We start from the raw sequence: 18,512 nt of genomic DNA on the forward strand, positions 1-18,512 counted from the left end.
AACAGCCGCTGCTGTCTCTCCAGCGTGAAAGCCCCGAGGGCTTTCACACTGAAGCGGTGCGCTAGCAGGACGGGAAAAAATGTCCTGCTCGCAGCATCTTCGGAGCGGTGAAGGAGCGGAGTGTATACCGCTCCTGCCCATTGAAATCAATGGGACAGCGTGGCTATATCCCTGGCAAAGCGCTTTGCGGTGGTTTTTAACCCTTTCTCGCCCGCTAGCAGGGGGTAAAACCGCCCCGCTAGCGGCCGAATACCGACGGTAAATCGCCACTTACAATAGCAGCACTTTGCCGCCGACGCCGCCCCCCGCCCCAGTGTGAAAGGGGCCTAAGGAATGTTGAACTGCAATATATTACCTTATTCTTTTCGGGTTTATTACCACTTTACCTCTCTCCTTCAAGGTGGTCATGTGCCATAATGAAGTAGGGGCTTCCTCATCATGCTCTATACAAACTGTGCTGTCAGCATAATGTAGAGGAAGGGGAAAGGCCCGGGTACAACATTTTTTTGGGTGTTGGATTCTGCAACAGGAAACGCCTAAATGTCATGTTTTGTTTTTTCTTAAGAGGAGTTAGGAAATATGCTCAAATCGTTACAGAAATGCCAGAAAGATTCTTTTGTGAGAAAGCATATCCAAAGGAGTGAAATATTAGATTACACAAAAGCGTTTGGAAAAAACAACCTTTCACTGCTAGATTGCTTCATGATGTGGCTGTTGGCAAACAGCATTAACATTTAATGCCTGCCAGCAAGTAATTCTCCCCAGACTCGGAGAGATATTGAGTTTCTCTGTGTAATAAACTACAAGGGTCTAATGGCTGTGAGTTCTGGGGGAGGAAGAATTTGACTGGATGCAGAAATTGCAGGATTAAATCGTAGTGGCCTACGGGAAGATGATGACAGCAATTGAAATACTAGGCCTCTATTGAAATGCACGGTACCCCCCTGTGCCTCAGCACAAAAAAAAAAAAACGCTGCAGACAGGACATAAAATACATTAATAAAGCCAGCCACAAACACCGAATAGTCGTAAAATTACAATAACCAACAGGGTGGATGGAGTTATTTTCAATTTAAGGCCTGCAGATTATTGCCAGCCATTATGTCTGTAAATGGTGGAGGATTTAGAAGGACACCAAGCTGTATTAAATCACAACCCCACCAATTTTTATCACGCTCCATTTCAAATTATCTTCTGCTACAGTTGTCCTATTGAACTCTCAGCTTTGTAAAATATTTTACCTCCCCTAGCAAGTCTTAATGCATATTACAGCCATATGGCTAGATTTCCTTACCACACACAGTTGCTGCTTAGCCCAGGTCCATTTAAAGGGATTTCCAAAAACAATGAAAATCTCCAATTTTACTGGGACCTATCCACATTGTAACCTCTCTGTAAACCCAAGTAGAGTAAGCCACCTCCCACAGCCTGCTATCCAACCACAGCGGGAGGCTCATCCCTTTGTTGTTGCATTAACAGGTGGGCTGGATTCCAGCTTGTGGAATAAAGTGGTTCTGACATAGAACCAAAGTATTCTATGGTACCATGTTCATATTAGCTTTCACCACCAGGTGGCAGGCTTTCTGGCTACTTTCACACTAGGGCATTGGGGGTGTCGGCGGTATAGCGCCACTATTTTTAGCGGCGCTTTACCGTTGTTTTAGTGACCCTTTTCGGCTGCTAGCGGGGCGCTTTTAACCCCCGCTTACGAACGAAAAAGGGTTAAATGCACCTGCAAAGCGCCGCTGCCCAATGATTTCAATGGGCAGGGGCGCTTTAGGAGCGGTGTATACACTGCTCCTACAACGTCTCAAAGCTGCGGCTTGCAGGACTTTTTTTGGCGTCCTGCCAGCACACCGCTCCAGTGTGAAAGCACTTGGGCTTTCACACTGGAGAGACAGGAGAGGTTCTTTACAGGCGCTATTTTTAACGCTATAGCACCTGAAAAGCACCTCAGTGTGAAAATAGCCTTAGATCTCAATACTAAAAAAATCCAGAACCTGCCAGATAGTAAGGCCCCTCTGTTATTACATGGAAGGATTTTTAATTAGTGTCTCTCAACCAGGGTGCCATTTGAGTTCCTCCAGGGTGCCACAACTACGTTACCCAGGGTGACCACTTGTCCCAGATTGCACGGGATAATCAGGTCTGTCCCAGGCGCCTTCATTTCTGGATAATACAGTGTTCCAGAATAAAACTGACACAGCCACCCTAAGGACGAGCCAACGATGGAATCTGTCACTCCTTTTCCAGTGTGTTTGGCGGGTGTTCGCCACATCGAACGCCCTGTAATGCACTGCGCTTAGCACAGTGCATTCTGCGCCCTGATTGGGCAAAGCTTTGCCCAATCAGGGCATAGTAAAAGCTGGTTGTTAAGGAGGGGGCCGGGAAGCTGGCCGTAGCGTCCCCAACAACCGATGAGTCATCAGCTGTCAATGGGCTATCCCACTGACAGCTGTATAATAAAAAAAACAAAAAAAAATTGCAGGTAAAAAAAAAAAAAAAGGCGTAGGGTCCCCCCAGTCTATACCAGACCCGAATTTGAAAGTAAACCCCAAGAGAAACTGTGTAGGGTCCCCCAAAGAATCCATACCAGACCCTTATCCAAGCATGCAGCCTGACAAGTCAGGAAAGGGGAAGGGGGGACGAGCGAGTGCCCCCCCTGAACCATACCAGGTCACATGTCCTCAACATAGGGGGGTGGGTGCTTTGGATGCATCTTGTACCCATGTTGATGGGGACAAGGGCCTCAGCCCCACAACCCTGGCCAGTGGTTATGGGGGTGTGCGGGCAGGGGCCTTAATGGAATCTGAAAGGAGGCCCCAAGAAGCCCGGCACAGAAATAGATGGATGGATGGATGTAAATCCACCGTCAATCAAACCGCTGCCGTCAGGCCCCAAAAAGAAAAAAAAATGCTCCCGCGATCCATTAAAGCTGGCTGCCTACAGCAGGCTCCACCATTTGATAGTTCTTATATAGGTAAGGGGTGGGGCCACCTGTCGCCATCACCTGGCGACACTGGTCCGTGACCTCACAAGGGGGGTGGTGCCACCAGGTGACACACACAGGTGGCCCCGCCCTTACCTGTATAAGAACTGTCAAACGGTGGAGCCTGCAGTAGGCTGTCAGCCATCATTGACAGTGGGAGCATTTTTTTTTCCGGGTGCGGTGGGCGGCAAGATTGACAATAGATTTACTTCGGATGACACTGTTTTTTATTTTTTAATAAATGAATTGTCAAAATGGTCTCTGTGTTTTTGTTACTTTTTGACACTTTTTTGGTGAATGGGTAGGGGTCACCCACTCATTTACATAGGGGGAATGGGATCTGGGGTACCCTTGTTAAAGGGGGCTTCCAGATTCCGATAAGCCTCCTGCCTGCATACCCCCCACAACCACCTGCCAGGGTTGTGGGGAAGAGACCCTTGGGGACAAGGTGCTTTAGGGTGGGGTGCCCCCCCTTTCTCGAAGCACCACTTTCTCGAAGAACCCTCCCCCCTATGTTGAGGACATGTGGCCTGGTATGGTTCGGGGGGCGCTCACTCAGATTTCCCGACCTGCCAGGCTGTGCTTGCTCGGATAAGGGTCTGGTATGGATTTTGGGGAGGTCCAAATGCCGTATTTTTTTTATATCGGAGTTGGGTTTCCCTTAATATTCATACCAGACCTGAAGGGTCCATACCCATGCCGTTTTTTTTCTTTTTTTTTTAATAGCTGGAAATTGCAACCGCGAGTCCCCCCCCCGACACTATAGAATTTAAAGGATTTTTTTTTGTTTTTACTGTTTAACTGTTACTGTTACTGTTTAAGCATCATTAATATCACTGCTCCTGAAAAAAACGATAGCTTTTTAAATAAAAATTTGCATTAATACATGTCCCCCGGGGCAGTACTCAGACACCCATACCACTTTTATGGCCATTTATTTGCATATATATATACCTTCAAAATGGGCATTTTTGATTTTTCCTGTTCAGCTCCCACTTCAGTCGGGTTTGTTGTTCGGCTCTGAATTCTCACGATGTTCGAGATGGGTGATGTACAAATTATGCCGCTGTCACTAAGAGACTTAGGTAAAGCAAGTGCACATTGTATACCACCTGTCTAAACTGGTGACCACTGTTTGCTTTTGTTTTTCCAAAAAATGGCAAAAAAAGGTATCAAAAATCATCTTTTTATGGGGGGGTGTCCCTGAATGTCAATTTGAAAATGTGGTCACTCTAACGGGACCAAGTTTGCCCTGGATCAGCATCATGAGTTGCCATGGTGCAGGTGGGCCAAATGATAGCACCATAACAACTGATATTGTTCTAAGGCCACCCTCGGAATTTAGGAGAAAACAGAAGTTCATCTATTCCAGGCCTTCTCCACCTCCAACCCCCTGCTGTGCTGCTGGAGCCAAAATATAGGGCTCTGATGTGAAGAGGGGATTGTGTGTTTGGGGAGCTCTGTGATGGGGGACTCTGTGATTGGGGGGCTCTGTGTTGAGATGAGGGATTCATGTATAGGGGCCTTTGATGTGATTGGGGCCTCTGATGTGATGGGGGCCTCTGATGTGATGGGGGCCTCTGATGTGATGGGGGCCTCTGATGTGATGGGGGCCTCTGATGTATAGGGGGCCTCTGATGTATAGGGGGCCTCTGATATATAGGGGGCCTCTGATATATAGGGGGCCTCTGATGTATAGGGGGGGCTCTGATATTATGTATGGATCTCTGATGTGATGGGGGGGATCTCTCGTGGGGGTGCTCTAAAGTAAAGGAAGGCACTGATGTGATGGGGGGATCTCTGGTGGGAGTACTCTTATGTGAAGGGGGTGCTTCTGATGTGAAGTTAATTCTTCAAGGTGGTTGTGTGTCTTGTCCCAGACTCAGGTTTCCCATTGATAAGTAACATTTACCTTTTTTACATTTTAGACTGGGGCGCCTCAAGATTTTACATACTTTTAAAGGGTGCAGCAACTAAAGAAAGGTTAAGAAACGCTGATCTAAATCACCAGCTATCTTTGAAATCATTTTTTAAGAGCATTTTACCAAAAGCATGTTAAGATCAAACATAACTCTTCTGCACACACATCTGCGTACCACCTAGGATGCTGACATAGTGCTACCACCTGAATATCGCAAGAACACTTCTGCTTATTATGTTCTCAGGAATCCTTATTCCATTGTGTCAGAAATTTATGGACCACCCCACTCTCTCTTGTGGTTTTCTTTTTTTTTTTCCTTTTTTCTTCAGGGTGTATTAACAGTTTTATGTCTTGGGGATTTGTAATTGTGTAGGGGATTCTTTGTATATTGATTAAGCATGGCTCAAAATTTCAAGTCCTGAGCTACTAGCCAGGCCTCAAGGGTTACTCGCCCCCAGTTGCCCCGCCCAACTCCTAGCTTGCACAGCCTCAGGGCTCTTGACTATTTTAACAGCATCCCAGCCACTGGGCATGCCTCCCCAGGGATTGGTTAGTCCTTGCTCAATATTTAGACTGGTCATTTGAATTCTTCCTCCCTAAGCTCCAAAAACGTCTTCTGGGGCAGAGGGAAGAAATCAAACTCCCAGCCTGTTAAGCCCTGAACAAGGCTGAACAGGGCAGACCAAACAAACATTGCTGCCCTGACTACAAAAAGACTCAAAAATGAAATTTACCGAGCAGCCTAACTAGGAGAGTGCAATATTCCTATCAGTGATGTCCTACTGTGGTAAGCACAGGCAAACTTGCCACCTGTCAAGATTTCATTTTCTTTGAAAATGGAACCTTCCTTGAGAGAGTAACATTTTCATGATGTGTTTAAAATGTGAGAAACAGAAAAAACTATGTTTGTAGATCATTGATGTGGGGCAACTGGGTGCTGCACAGCCTCTTTGCAAAAAAGCGTCCTAGTTGTTCTGCACATGCGCAGTAGATGTTAAATTTTTATCTATGGTAAGCCTATCAATGATAGGGCCTGTGCACAGTAAACAGGTAAAACACTTGGGGCGTTTTCAGAACATGTGGAACATTAATGTAATTTAAAAGGAACCTGTCTGGGTAGCAAAACATACTAAAAGAAGGTTTCCTGCAAGAGAAGAGCACTTAAACTCACCTCTCTGGCATGCCATGTCATCTACCACTGCTCTGTTCCAGTGCTGCAGCCTCTATCAGTTTCATATGCATGTCTTCCCCACTGGGCAGCCTTCCTCTGATCTCTATGTTACTACAGGACACATCTGTTTTTACTGTATACAGTATACACACATAATTATTTCATAAATGACAAAGGATTTCCAGAGCACCATGGCCTATAATGATGTATGATTAGCCTTACCAAACTCTTAGAACTGTATGATAAGGGATAAACCACTTTTCTGGCATATTTAAATGTCGTATGGGGCATTGGTAAGGTCCTTCAAAGATTCAGGGTTGCAGTTATGAAGCTCACCTGTTTGCAGTCACGGGGGGGAAACCCTTATGTATAACTAAAGACCTTTATAAGCAAGAATTATTTGTGTAAAACACATTAAGGTTTTTTGTATGATGCTGCTTGTACACTGTGTTCTTTGAATTGAATAAACACCCATAATACACAACTTGTTTCAGGATTTCTTGTGTTTGTATATATTTACTCTCATGAATTTTCCTTTCTTTCATCACTCTTATTCTATCAATGTCCCTTCCCCTCCTTCAGTACAGTGAGTCAGGGCCGGACTGAGATTCCCCTCCCTTAGTACAGTGAGTTAGGGCCCAGGCTGAGGAGTAGGCAGAAGAGGTGGTGTGCATTGGGTGCTTCAGCAGAAGGGGGGACAAGTAAGGCAGGACCTGCAATCTATGATACTGAAGTAGTTTACAGCACATGAAGGGAGCAGACTGGCTTTTTTGCCATGTCTGCTAAAAAACCTTGTCTCAACACACCTTGTGTATTGTCCACCCCTAGGTAGAGAAGCAGACTACCTTCCTGGTACTTAAACTAAGGCAGCACCCAAAACAACTTTTAATACACTGGCTGCCCTACACTCCCCTGTACTGATGAACAGCTGTGTTACTCTTCTTAGGAGAAGAAGCTGAAACCCGAGACCTGGGTCACTGGCTGGACTTATACCCAAGGTGCCTTGGCCCAGAATAGCCCTGCTTGTGTATGTAAATTTCAGAATGAGCTATTGAGCTCTGTGAAAAACAGGCATTTTACAGCAGATGGTAAGAAGACTAGTGAAATAAAACATTGGAGCTCCAACCTGCTTGCTGAATAAAAGAATAGTACATATTTGTATGCAGTTTTTCATATTTATGTAAAAAAAATTATATTTTTTTTATTTATGATCATAATAAAGAAAGAAAATATAAAGAAACACTCTGATGAAGTCAAACTAATTAAAGATGAATTGTGATTGGTTGTTATGGTTTACTTCTCTTAAGAACACCCATTCTTTCATGAATAATGCCGCTAGAAGTGCCTAAGGCCCCATTCACACCTGAGCGTAGCAATTTCAGGCAGAAAATCGCGCGGTTTTTGCCACAGTTTTTTACCACGATTTTGTACAGGTCAAAAGGTCACCAATGTGAAAAAAGCAGAAAAATGCCAAAATCTGCCTAAAAAAAAGTTCCAGAACTTGTTTGAGCTTCAGGCGTTTTGTAGCTTCTGGCTTCAGGCGTTTGAGTGGAGATGTGAATCATCTCCATAGAGAATAATTGATTTTTTTCCCCTCCAGCATTTTGTAGCTTCACGCTTCAAGCTACAAAACGCTCGGGTGTGAATGGGGCCTAAATGTATAGTCAGCTACTGAGTGCCCCAGCAGCCCCTAAACTTAGGATGATCAATTATGTAAATCCTCACACCCTGCTAGAAAGTTGGTTCCCAAGGAGATTTTTTTCATACATAGCTATTTCCTACTAGACACTTTAGCAAGTCTTCTAGACAACTTTATTTACCAATAGCATGGCATGGAAGACAGTAGAGGGAGTGGAATAGCCTCTAGTGGGAAGCGGACATTTGCATAACAGAAATTACTAGGCTTAGGGAATTTCATGGAGCTCTTGAAGAGAACTGTGTATAGGTATTTCCAGGTGTAAGCTATTTAGCAAAATGAAATGCACATGTGAATTGTGTCATCCACCAAAGGAAGGGTACACCTGTCTGTAATTTTTTATTATTCATACACCTCTACCAGACAGCACTGCCAGGAGGGTGACTCCACTTTCTCTGTTAGTGTTTGGGAGTACAGTGGTGACACCCCGCCACCCTCCGCCTGCTGACTGGACAACGAAGAAGCAGCAAAACATTGATAAGTTACCACCTCTGCTTCCTCCTCCTGTCAGTATGTTACCTGTCAGTACATGCATTCTGACTGGCCCCTAGTGATGTCCCCCCTCTGAGTGCTGCTGCACAAAGGATGTCAATGTTGGATAACAAAGCAAATACAGATACTTTAGGTAGTGGTATTTAAAAATACATTCACCTATTTTCAGAAGAATACACAGATGCATTTATCGACGTCTATTCGTATCCAGTTTTTTGGTATGCTTATCTTTATTACATTAGACCTTCAAGAGGGGCATGATTACTTCCACTAACCCCTGTTGGTAGAGTCACTTTTATCAACATTGTTTATTTACCAAAATTGTTGTAATTCTTTAGAAATACAACTGTCCCCCTACCTAAATCTTTTTTTGCTCGACTTGATGGAATTATTCTCTCCTTTGTTTAGGATATGAAGTTCCCCAGACTTGCCAAGTCAACTTTGCAGCTACCGCTTGTCTAAGGAGGTTTGCCCCCCCTCCTCCACAAATTTCCAGCGGAGGCAGTTTTAGTAATGGTACATTTGGGTTTTTTTCAGCCCATGGACAACCCTACAGTGGCATTGGAAGTAGCCTTTATGGGATCGTACGCTGCTCTTAGCAACCTGGTGTTCAGAGGTCCTCGTTTCCACCCCAATATCACATGTCTGATGGGCACTACTCACTTAATGTGGCATAATGCTAGAGCAAAGTACCGCCACCCCCCCCCCCAAGGCTTTTCTCCGCATATTCATCTTTGGGAAAGCCCCACTCCCCCCCCCCATTTTAGACAGATACCAGACCCTCAACTTTGGGTTAGCCAGGACATAATGAACCTGAAACATATTACAATTAAGGGGAAGTTAATGGATTTTAATTGCCTCAAGGCTAAATGTAACCTACCTAATTGGATGTTTTTTTTTAGATTCTTGCTATTGCGACATGCCGCCTCTGCACAATTCCCTACGCCCCTTAATTTAGAATCAGGTCCTCTTGAAAGGTTGCTTACCTCAAGCGTGATGGGGAAACCACTGTCCTCTCTTTATCTTGGACTTTCCAACTAAATGCTACCAAACTGTCTCACCCATTTCAAAAATGGAGGGCAGACCTGACTGATTTTACAGAGGATGATCGTACACAAAATTATATTACTCATGTGATTTCTGCCAAAGACAGATTTAACCAACATAAATTTCTCCACTGGGCCTATTACACTCCACAGACACTTGCTAACATTTACCCGACCTCTATCCCCCTATGTACAGCATGCTGTACATCTGTAGGCACCTTCTTTCCTGTAGTATGGACCGCTTCATTATTGCGTCCCTTTTGGGAGGCAGTGGTTGATGTTATCAATAAAACGTATGATCTGGGCCTGGAACTGGACCCCATGATATTGTTGCTGGGTGTTATCGATGTCTTGAAAGCGGGTTGATATGTCAAATTGTTTGTTATCTATGCCACTTTCTATGCAAGGAGGGAAATCCTTAAAAGAGAAGTAAAGGATTTTTTATTTTTTTTTAGAATCCTACTTATCTCGGTGGATGCAGCATTGGTCCCCTGGCGCCTCTGCACTGAGAACCGAGCGATTGAACACTGCCAATAGCTCGGTTTTCAGAGCTCCCCGAGCAGACTGTCAGTCACAGCTCTCTGCTCTGCTCCCTCCTCGCTCATTGAGCTGTGGAGGGGGTGGGGGAGCGGCCGACTGAGAGCCTGAGCCGGGTGTCAGTCCAGGCACCTGGCGGATCCAGACTTTATTGTCGCAATAACGCAGTGCCTGGACTGACATCCGTGTCGTTATCAGAGAGCGGACTTCAGCTCACTGTCTGTTTAAACCGGGTCACAAAAGTGCAAAACGAACTGCACTCCTGTGATCCATAGGAGGAGTACAGCCAACGAGCTCAGGCTGGACTTCTCCTTTAACTGGAAGCCACCCAAAACACTTACCTTGACCGCCTGGCATACCGCATTAATAATGTTCTGCTTATGTACAGACTAAGTTATGAAAGTTGAAACTGTCCCAAAAATGTTATAATATTTGGAATGCTTGGATCAATACTTCTGATCATTAAAGAATATGTAAACCCAACATTTCATATTCCTGCCTGCCTGATGTACTTGTATGAGAAAGTGTCCTGTTCTCTACGTATTACTTTCATTGTGGGAAATTCATGGTGTTCCTGCCAGTCCTTCTGCTTTCCTATTAAACACTGACAACACTAAGTAGGAGAACCCACCATGTTCAGTTATCTAGCTGTGCTGGCAACACAGTCTGCTCTACTTCAATGATCAGAATTGTGCTGAACCCCCCCTCCCCCCATCCTGCACAGCCTTTTACTGGGAAGCTTTGTGTACTACTTCTCCTCCCCCCAGCTCTTATGCAGCTGAGAACAGAGGGTATGTGATCACTTATAAAAACAAAAGGGGAAAAAGGTATTTAGAATTTATATAAAAACAAAAAAATCTCCGCGCTATCTTAGAAAGTACCCCCAAAGACAGCAGCAGTTCAACTGTGAAAAACACAACATACAAGAAAAATAAAAAAATTGCGCTATGAAGTGAAATTAAACAGGCACAGAGGCTGGATCAAGTAAAGACTCAGTTCCTATCGGATTCACGCTTTGGCTGCCTTTCTTCTACCCCTATGTGATTAATTCGGGTTGGTGTTTGGTTGGATCCACGCTGTATGGAGGGCTATTGCAGATAGGATACTGGGACTCATTCTACACGCCCATCATCCCTAGCGGCATCTGGAGTAGTGGTTACGTTAAGCTGCCTGACCAGGATACAGTCTTGAGATGTGCCTTATTGTGCTTCCCATCTGGTAAGCTCATATGTGTGATGGTGAAGGATCACTTTGCTGGGTGCACTTAATTTTCACTTTCCTACTTGTTATTCATGGAGAACTATTGAAGGATTCTTCCTGATCTTTCCACGTCTATGGACTTTGTCATTATTAATATTTTTTTACAATTATTGCACTATTGATCTGATTTCATTAGATGTTATGTGGGTTTCCAGTGTATACACTGATTTAAGGTACTTAGAATTGTTTTATATCTATACACAAATGTTTTGCCTTTTATTTCCATTTTAAACTGACTGGGTTGTTTTAAAATGTGAGGGTTTACAATCACTTTAACTGGTGCTCACTAATTGAATACGCTGAATAGTGCCCATATTGCACTACAATTACAATACTATTTGCACTAATTGAATAAGCTGGATAGTGCCCCATATTTCCCTTGATGGGTATACTGTCCATATGTCTGGAGTGCCTATTTTTTTTACCCTTGCCTCTCTTGATATTCCCCCTCTTGCTTTATCCCCCTATTGTCCTACTTCTACTCCCTCCTTCTCTCCCCTTTCTACTATCCCATCTCCTTGTAGACCTTTTCACCTTGGGAAGCTGCTAACCCCATCATACAGATTAAACTGATTGCTGATTGTTCACATGCCATAAAATATTCTTAAAATAATTCTGCCTCTGCATTTTTTTTTTCATATACTGGGTATTACTCCTGACTGCTACCGGATAAGGGCAATATGCTTTTGAGTTTTGTCATAATGGCCTTCTCGTACACTACATGCAATTTGTTTCATTCATAAGCTCAATAAAACTTTTTTTCTAATAAAAAATCTAGAACATGATGAGGAGAAAGCGATTTCAGTACAAAACACAGAGTTTAGTGCTATATGGAGTTTTGCGATGGGGAAGAAATTATGTATCCTGTCCCTGATGATGGCTAGAATCTGAATGAGCACTACATTCATAAAAATTTGCAGAGTTATTCGTCCTGTGAAATCACATGTACATTTGTTCTGAGTGAATAGGGTCAAAATTGAATGTTATTAGGCTGTTGTTTCTGTAGGCTGAATGTAATTCACAGAAAATAGAATGAATCAGGAAAATACTGCATTATAGCCTCTAGATGGAGCTGAAGATTATGGAAAAATAAATACCTGTTTACAATGATCATCATCTCCATCTAGTGGCCATAATGTGGTAGTCATGGCATTTGACATGGAGGGAAAATAGCCTAATGACATTCAGTTTTAGCCCCATTCACATAGAACAAATGCACGTGAAGGTTTAAAGGATGAATAGCTCTGTAATTAAAAAAAAAAATACACCCCAATGGCTGGTACATCTATTCTCTCCTTTTTTTTTATATATATATATTACTACTTTTCAATAGGAAGAAAAGCTGAGTCTTAGTGACAGGCTTGTTTAGCATTTATCTTTCATAATAAAAGGAGAAACCTCATTACCCACATGCTTCCAGCGAAGTGATTGCACTTCCAGGGTTCACTGAAGTGTATTACATGACATCCCATGATTTCATCACTCTTTCTTCTTCTTTTTTTTTTTTTTTTATATTATTAAAGTAGGACTATAGGCAAAACTTTTTTCTATTCATTTTGGATAATGTAAAGAGGGATTATAACCCCCATCTTTTTTTTTTGTTTGTTTCCCTATCTGTGAAGATTTCCCTTCACTTCTTGTCCCATAGCCAAACAGGAAGTGAGAGGAAATCCCTGCAAATTAAGGGAATTCCTTGGATCACCCTCAGGTCACCAGAACTGGTGTCCCCATTGGAAGATTTCCCCTCTATTACTTTTCTGGGGACAACCAAAAATTTGGGGTTTTCTTTTATTTCACTTTCAACGATAATGGTAAATAATACAAATAGTGGGTGAATCTCCTAAACTGGGGTATAGACAGCAATAAAAACTGGCAGGAGTTCTCATCCCTCTCCACTCTATCCAAAACTAAAAAGATTTGCCTTTACTTATACTTTAGGAACTGGAGCTGCTTCCTCCCCACCAATTAGATTCTTCTCTGAAAATCTGAATTGGATTAGCGGCTAAATAAGTTCTAGGGCAGTGATGGTAAACCTTGGCACCCCAGATGTTTTGGAACTACGTTTCCCATGATGCTCCACTACACTGCAGAGTGCCAGAGCATCATGGGAAATGTAGTTCCAAAACATCTGGGGTGCCAAGGTTCGCCATCACTGTTCTACAGCTTAGTGACTACGTTGATACATCAGGCTCTTTGTTTCACAAATAATAGGATGAAACACTTCCAGATGAAAACTGAGTTTGGTACCCAGTGCCATAGGAACTCACCTTCTATAGCGCTCAACGTCAGGGTCTTCACGGTAGAATTCAAGACCTCCATGTCTCATGGCATCCTCAGGGTTGGCAAAAGCCTATAGGAACAATGGAATATAAACTATTAAAATAAATTTAAACACAATGACTTCCTGGGGCTTATTTACTTAAACCAGAGTGCAAAATCAGGCTCACTTCTGCATAGTAACCAATCAGCTTCTAACCTCAGCTTGTTCAGTTAAGCTTTGGCAATAAAACCTGGAAGCTGATTGGTTTCTATGCAGAAGTGAACCTCATTAGTAAATGAACCCCAAAGTGACACTAAACGCTGGTAAAAATAATACATTTCTATTCAGTATGTATTTGTAACTCAAAAAAGTTCTTTCTAATGCACTCAGCTTCTTCCAAATCCCTTTTCTTTTGCTGCTGTGATCTGACTGCCTGTTAGAGGGTGGCTGCGTTCATGACTGAGGGACCTGCAGAATGCAGAGGCTCTGATTATCTATAAAACATTGAACACTTGACCAATCCCCCCCCCCCCCTTCCAAAATGACCAGACGACACATTTTATTTGGAGTCGAATGGCCATAGCAGCCTTTTATTACAAACCATGACTGATGGATAACATATGTTGTACAGTTATATTAATCCCTTCTTACCGTTCTACTCCCAATAAATCAAACACACCAACTTGGAGTAAAAAAGGCCGTAGCAGCCTACTTTATTAAAATAATATATATTTTAACTTTCTTATAAAACTCTTTTATCAAAACAATCTAACAATAAAAACATCTTTTCTTCCCTGAGAACATTTTTAAACTAAAGAGCGTTGGTCTGCGCTATCACTTGAAATCCTTCTGCTGTTCATCACCCACTCAGCACTGCGGTACTTATCAAAACTATCTCAAACTATGCCTCAAGCCGACAAGCTGGCTCAGAGACTAACAATTCCCGCAGTGCCCCATTATCACTTCCCGGTTAACCTCCGTTAACCGGGAACCAAAAGACCTCCGGATCTATAACACCGTTAGATCCACCCACTTACTTTTTCCATCTTCCTTCTTTTTTACAGACCAACGCCCGCCACTGCATCCCACGAGTAATACCTTACTCTTGGATGCCCCTCCACACCCTTATGGCTCGTTGTATTCCATCCTGCAAACCTAACATCCACAAATCTAACCCCACATCATTAAGATGAACCCCATCAACTCTCAGATATCTCCACGTTTCAAATTCTAGTTCTGGATGTCTGATTGCTAAACACCCATTGCGTACCATAAATTTGCTTATGTCCCTATTTATCTTTTTTCTGGCCCGATTCACACCTTCCACTGACCTGGCCATTCTCCATGATGTCCTAGCCACCATATCCGACCATAGAACTATAGTTTTTGGGAATAATTCCATTAAACGCCACACATCTCCTTTTATATCGCGCGAAATGTCCACCATGGATCTGATACTTAAATCATTACCACCTAAATGCAAAATTAACACATCCGGTGGTCCCTCCCGCAGGGCATGCTTTTTAACTTCAGGAAGTAATCTACTCCACAGCATTCCAGGTACTCCCAACCACTTAATATAAACCTCCCGTTTGTCAAAACCTAACTGCCTACCATCCCTACGAGCATCCCCTCTTCTTGCCCCCCAACATACATAAGAATGGCCCATAATCCAGACCATTCCTGGCGCCGCACCTGTAATTAGAAAAAGACAAGAAGACTATACTAAAACACTATCCCGCAATAACAACTTCCATTACTATTACTTAATTATCCTCCTTTAACCATAGCTTCCTTTCCCTTATACCACCAAATGAGGCCTAATGTAAGACCGAAACCTGTGAGATTCCCACCTTCCAATGCGTTTTACCGCCTCCACGTCCAAACCCAATCTAGCTGCTTCAGTAGCCGCCCCAATCCTAAAAGAGTGTGATGAAAATTCTTTTCCTTGTAATCCCACCCCTTCTAGGCACCTTCTAAAAATTGTGATGAACTGGAACTTAGATAAAAAACTACCGTCCTGGTGAATCAATAAAGGACCCTGTACCCCTGGCCGTACTTGTAAGTACTGCCCAACCGTGCTCACCGGGCACAGGAAAGATCCCTGAATCGGGTAAACCCTCACTACCCTGCCTTTTCCTACTTGATCAGTTTTTGATCGTTTGACCACCACCGTCAAACCTCCCCTCTCAACCTGAACCTCTTGCCAACCCAAACCACCCTGAACTTTTTTAGCCGGACTGACCAGCTCGCCAATCCTGAATGCCCCAAAAAAAGCCATTACAAAAGCCGCCTTAAACAACTCTACCTCATACTCTGAAGAGCATACCTCCCTCAACTTCTTCACAATTCTCCCCAGAATAGAAAACGTCACAGGTCTTCTCGCATCCTTTACGATTCTATTTTTTCTATACCCTTTAAGCGCTTGACGCACCCAAAAATCTTTCGTGACATCCCGCTGACCCTGCAACTTAAACAAGAACGCTAACCCTGCTAACTGCATGTTTATCACCGCCACTGACGCCCCTTCCTCCATTTTTCTTGCCACGTAATATAGTAGCAACAAACGCAAATTGTTTTCAGACGGCTCTTCCCCTAAGACCTGAAGAAATCCCGTCCACTCTTTCCACACTTTTGAGTACGCCGCCCAAGTGGACCCACTTACCGACTGTTTGATCCATCCTGCGATGACACCAACGGAATCTCCCACAACCAATCGGGACAAGGTACCCCTTGTTGCTCCGCTTCCGGCGCCAACTCTCGGAACCTGTCCCACTGGAAGCGAGATAACGCATCAGCGACCACATTCTCAACCCCTGGCAAATGTACGGCATGAATGTACACATTCAATTGCAAACATCTTAACACTAAATGTTGCAACAATTTGATTACTGGCGGAGACGAAGCCGTCACCCTATTGATAACCTGTACCACCCCCAAATTATCCCCGTGAAAGCGCACCTTCAGATCCCTGAAGGAAGTGCCCCATAGCTCTACCGCCACTACTACTGGAAACAGTTCCAATAGTACCAAATTTTTGGTAAAACCCTCCTCTATCCATGATTGAGGCCAAGGACCTGCACTCCACCGCCCTCGAAAAAATGCCCCAAAACCCGTGGACCCTGCCGCATCGGTGAATAATTCAATATCAAAATTACTTACCGGGCCCGCCATCCACATCGCCCTTCCGTTGAAAGATTCCAGAAACGTATGCCATACCCTTAGATCATCTCTGTGCGACTTTACCAATCGCACAAAGTGTCTCGGTGATTTCACCCCACCTGTGCTAGCCGCCAGCCGGCGGCTGAACACTCTCCCCATAGGTAGTATGCGGCAGGCAAAATTTAGCTTACCTAGGACCGATTGCAGTGCCCTCAGCTGCACTTTCTTTAAGCCAAGTAACCCCGCAATCTCTTTTTTTAAGTCTTCCAATTTGTCTTCCGGCAACCTACATTCCATGGCCTCAGAATCAATGACAATGCCTAGGAACGTGATGACCTTGCAAGGTCCCTCCGTCTTTTCGTTTGCCAATGGAATGCCGAATCTGTCAGCGATATGTTGCAGTGTCGCCAATAACACCGAACAGATTCTAGATGATGCCGGCCCTATGCATAAAAAATCGTCAAGGTAGTGAATGATTGAATTCACACCCGATATGTCCCGCACCACCCATTCCAAAAAAGAGCTGAATTGTTCAAATATCGCACATGATATTGAACAACCCATTGGCAAGCATTTGTCCACATAAAATTCCCCTTTCCAATGACACCCCAGCAATCTGAAGCTGTCCGGGTGTACCGGCAATAATCGAAAAGCCGATTCGACGTCGGCTTTTGCCATCAACGCTCCTTTGCCATAACGCCTCACCCAACCCACAGCGGCATCAAATGACGTATAAGTCACCGAGCATGCTTCCGGATCAATGGCATCATTCACCGATCCACCCTTTGGGAAAGACAGGTGGTGAATGAGCCGGAACTTATTGTTTTCTTTCTTGGGCACCACACCAAGCGGTGACACCACTAAGTCAGCTATTGGTGCACAACGAAAAGGACCTCCCATTCTCCCCATTGCAACCTCCTTTGCCAGCTTTTCAGAAACCACCTCCGGATGTTGCAATGCGGACCGTAAATTATTTGGCACTTTGGGCACTATAAGTAACCTGCACGGTATCCTAAACCCCCCCGTGAAAACCTCGTCCAACAACCTCGCAGCTTGCCTATCCGGATACTTACCGAGAAACGGGCGCATCCTTTCCACTATCACCGGAGTCCTCCCTTTTGTTCCCAACGTCCCCAAATCTGCCTTTTCCTTGCTTAAAGCATCTAGATGCTGGATGCGTTCCCCCGCAGCCTGAGCACTCGTGCTTATACTTACATGTCGCACCAAATTTACAGGTTCCGGAATTGTATTGCCAACACACCCCCTTTTTATTTCCAGCCGAGTGTCCCAGGGCAAACGGTCCACCGGCTCCCCCCTGAAAAAACTGGTTCGGAGCCCTCGTATTCGTCATCAGGCGCATCCACAAGCTAATGTCCTTGTGGTCCCAACGCAGCTCTGGCCGTATCGCTCTCCTCTGCCTGAACTGCTCGTCGTATCTCAGCCAGCCCGTGCCGCCATATACTCTGTAGGCCTCCCCTATCGCATCTTGATAGCAAAATAATGCTGAACAGTGTTCCGGATGTTTCTCCCCAATCACGCTTGCCATGATAGCAAACGCTTGCAGCCAGTTTGCAAACGTCCTTGGTATCAGCCGATACCTCCTCTTCTCCTCATCGTCCTTCTTGGAACTGTCTGGCTTAACCCTATCCAAGTTAAATTTTTCCAAAGGTAATAGTGAAAATATTTCCACGTACTCACCTTTCCACAATTTGTCCCGTACTTCCTGTTTTAAATGTGCTCCTAAAGGCCCCTCGTAACACACATACACTTCGCAGCGCGCTGCATCAGCCAGCCTAGTTATATCCTGCCTATCTGTCGTCTCTGTAGCTTTTTCCTTCCCCTGCGCAGCTTCACTCCCTGCAGACTCTGGGGCGGTAACCGCAACCGTCACTGCGGGCGTCCCCACTCCTGCCGCATTAATGCTACCCCCTGCTGGCGGTACCCACGCCGCTGCCGGGCCTCCTGCCATGCGCTCTCC

The 18,512-nt window shown here is 44.4% G+C and overlaps 1 protein-coding gene across 1 annotated transcript in view; it reads right to left on the reverse strand.

Moving 5' to 3' along the window:
- Positions 1-18,512, reverse strand: part of PTGES (prostaglandin E synthase) — a 157,756-nt gene that overhangs the window by 54,877 nt on the left and 84,367 nt on the right. The window contains exon 2 of the mRNA XM_073600142.1: positions 13,380-13,462. Coding sequence (XP_073456243.1) covers positions 13,380-13,462 — 83 coding nt within the window. The remainder of the gene's footprint in view (positions 1-13,379; positions 13,463-18,512) is intronic.

The sequence above is a fragment of the Aquarana catesbeiana genome, linkage group LG09, assembly GCF_042186555.1.
Source record: "Aquarana catesbeiana isolate 2022-GZ linkage group LG09, ASM4218655v1, whole genome shotgun sequence".
Classification (NCBI taxonomy): Eukaryota; Metazoa; Chordata; class Amphibia; order Anura; family Ranidae; genus Aquarana; species Aquarana catesbeiana.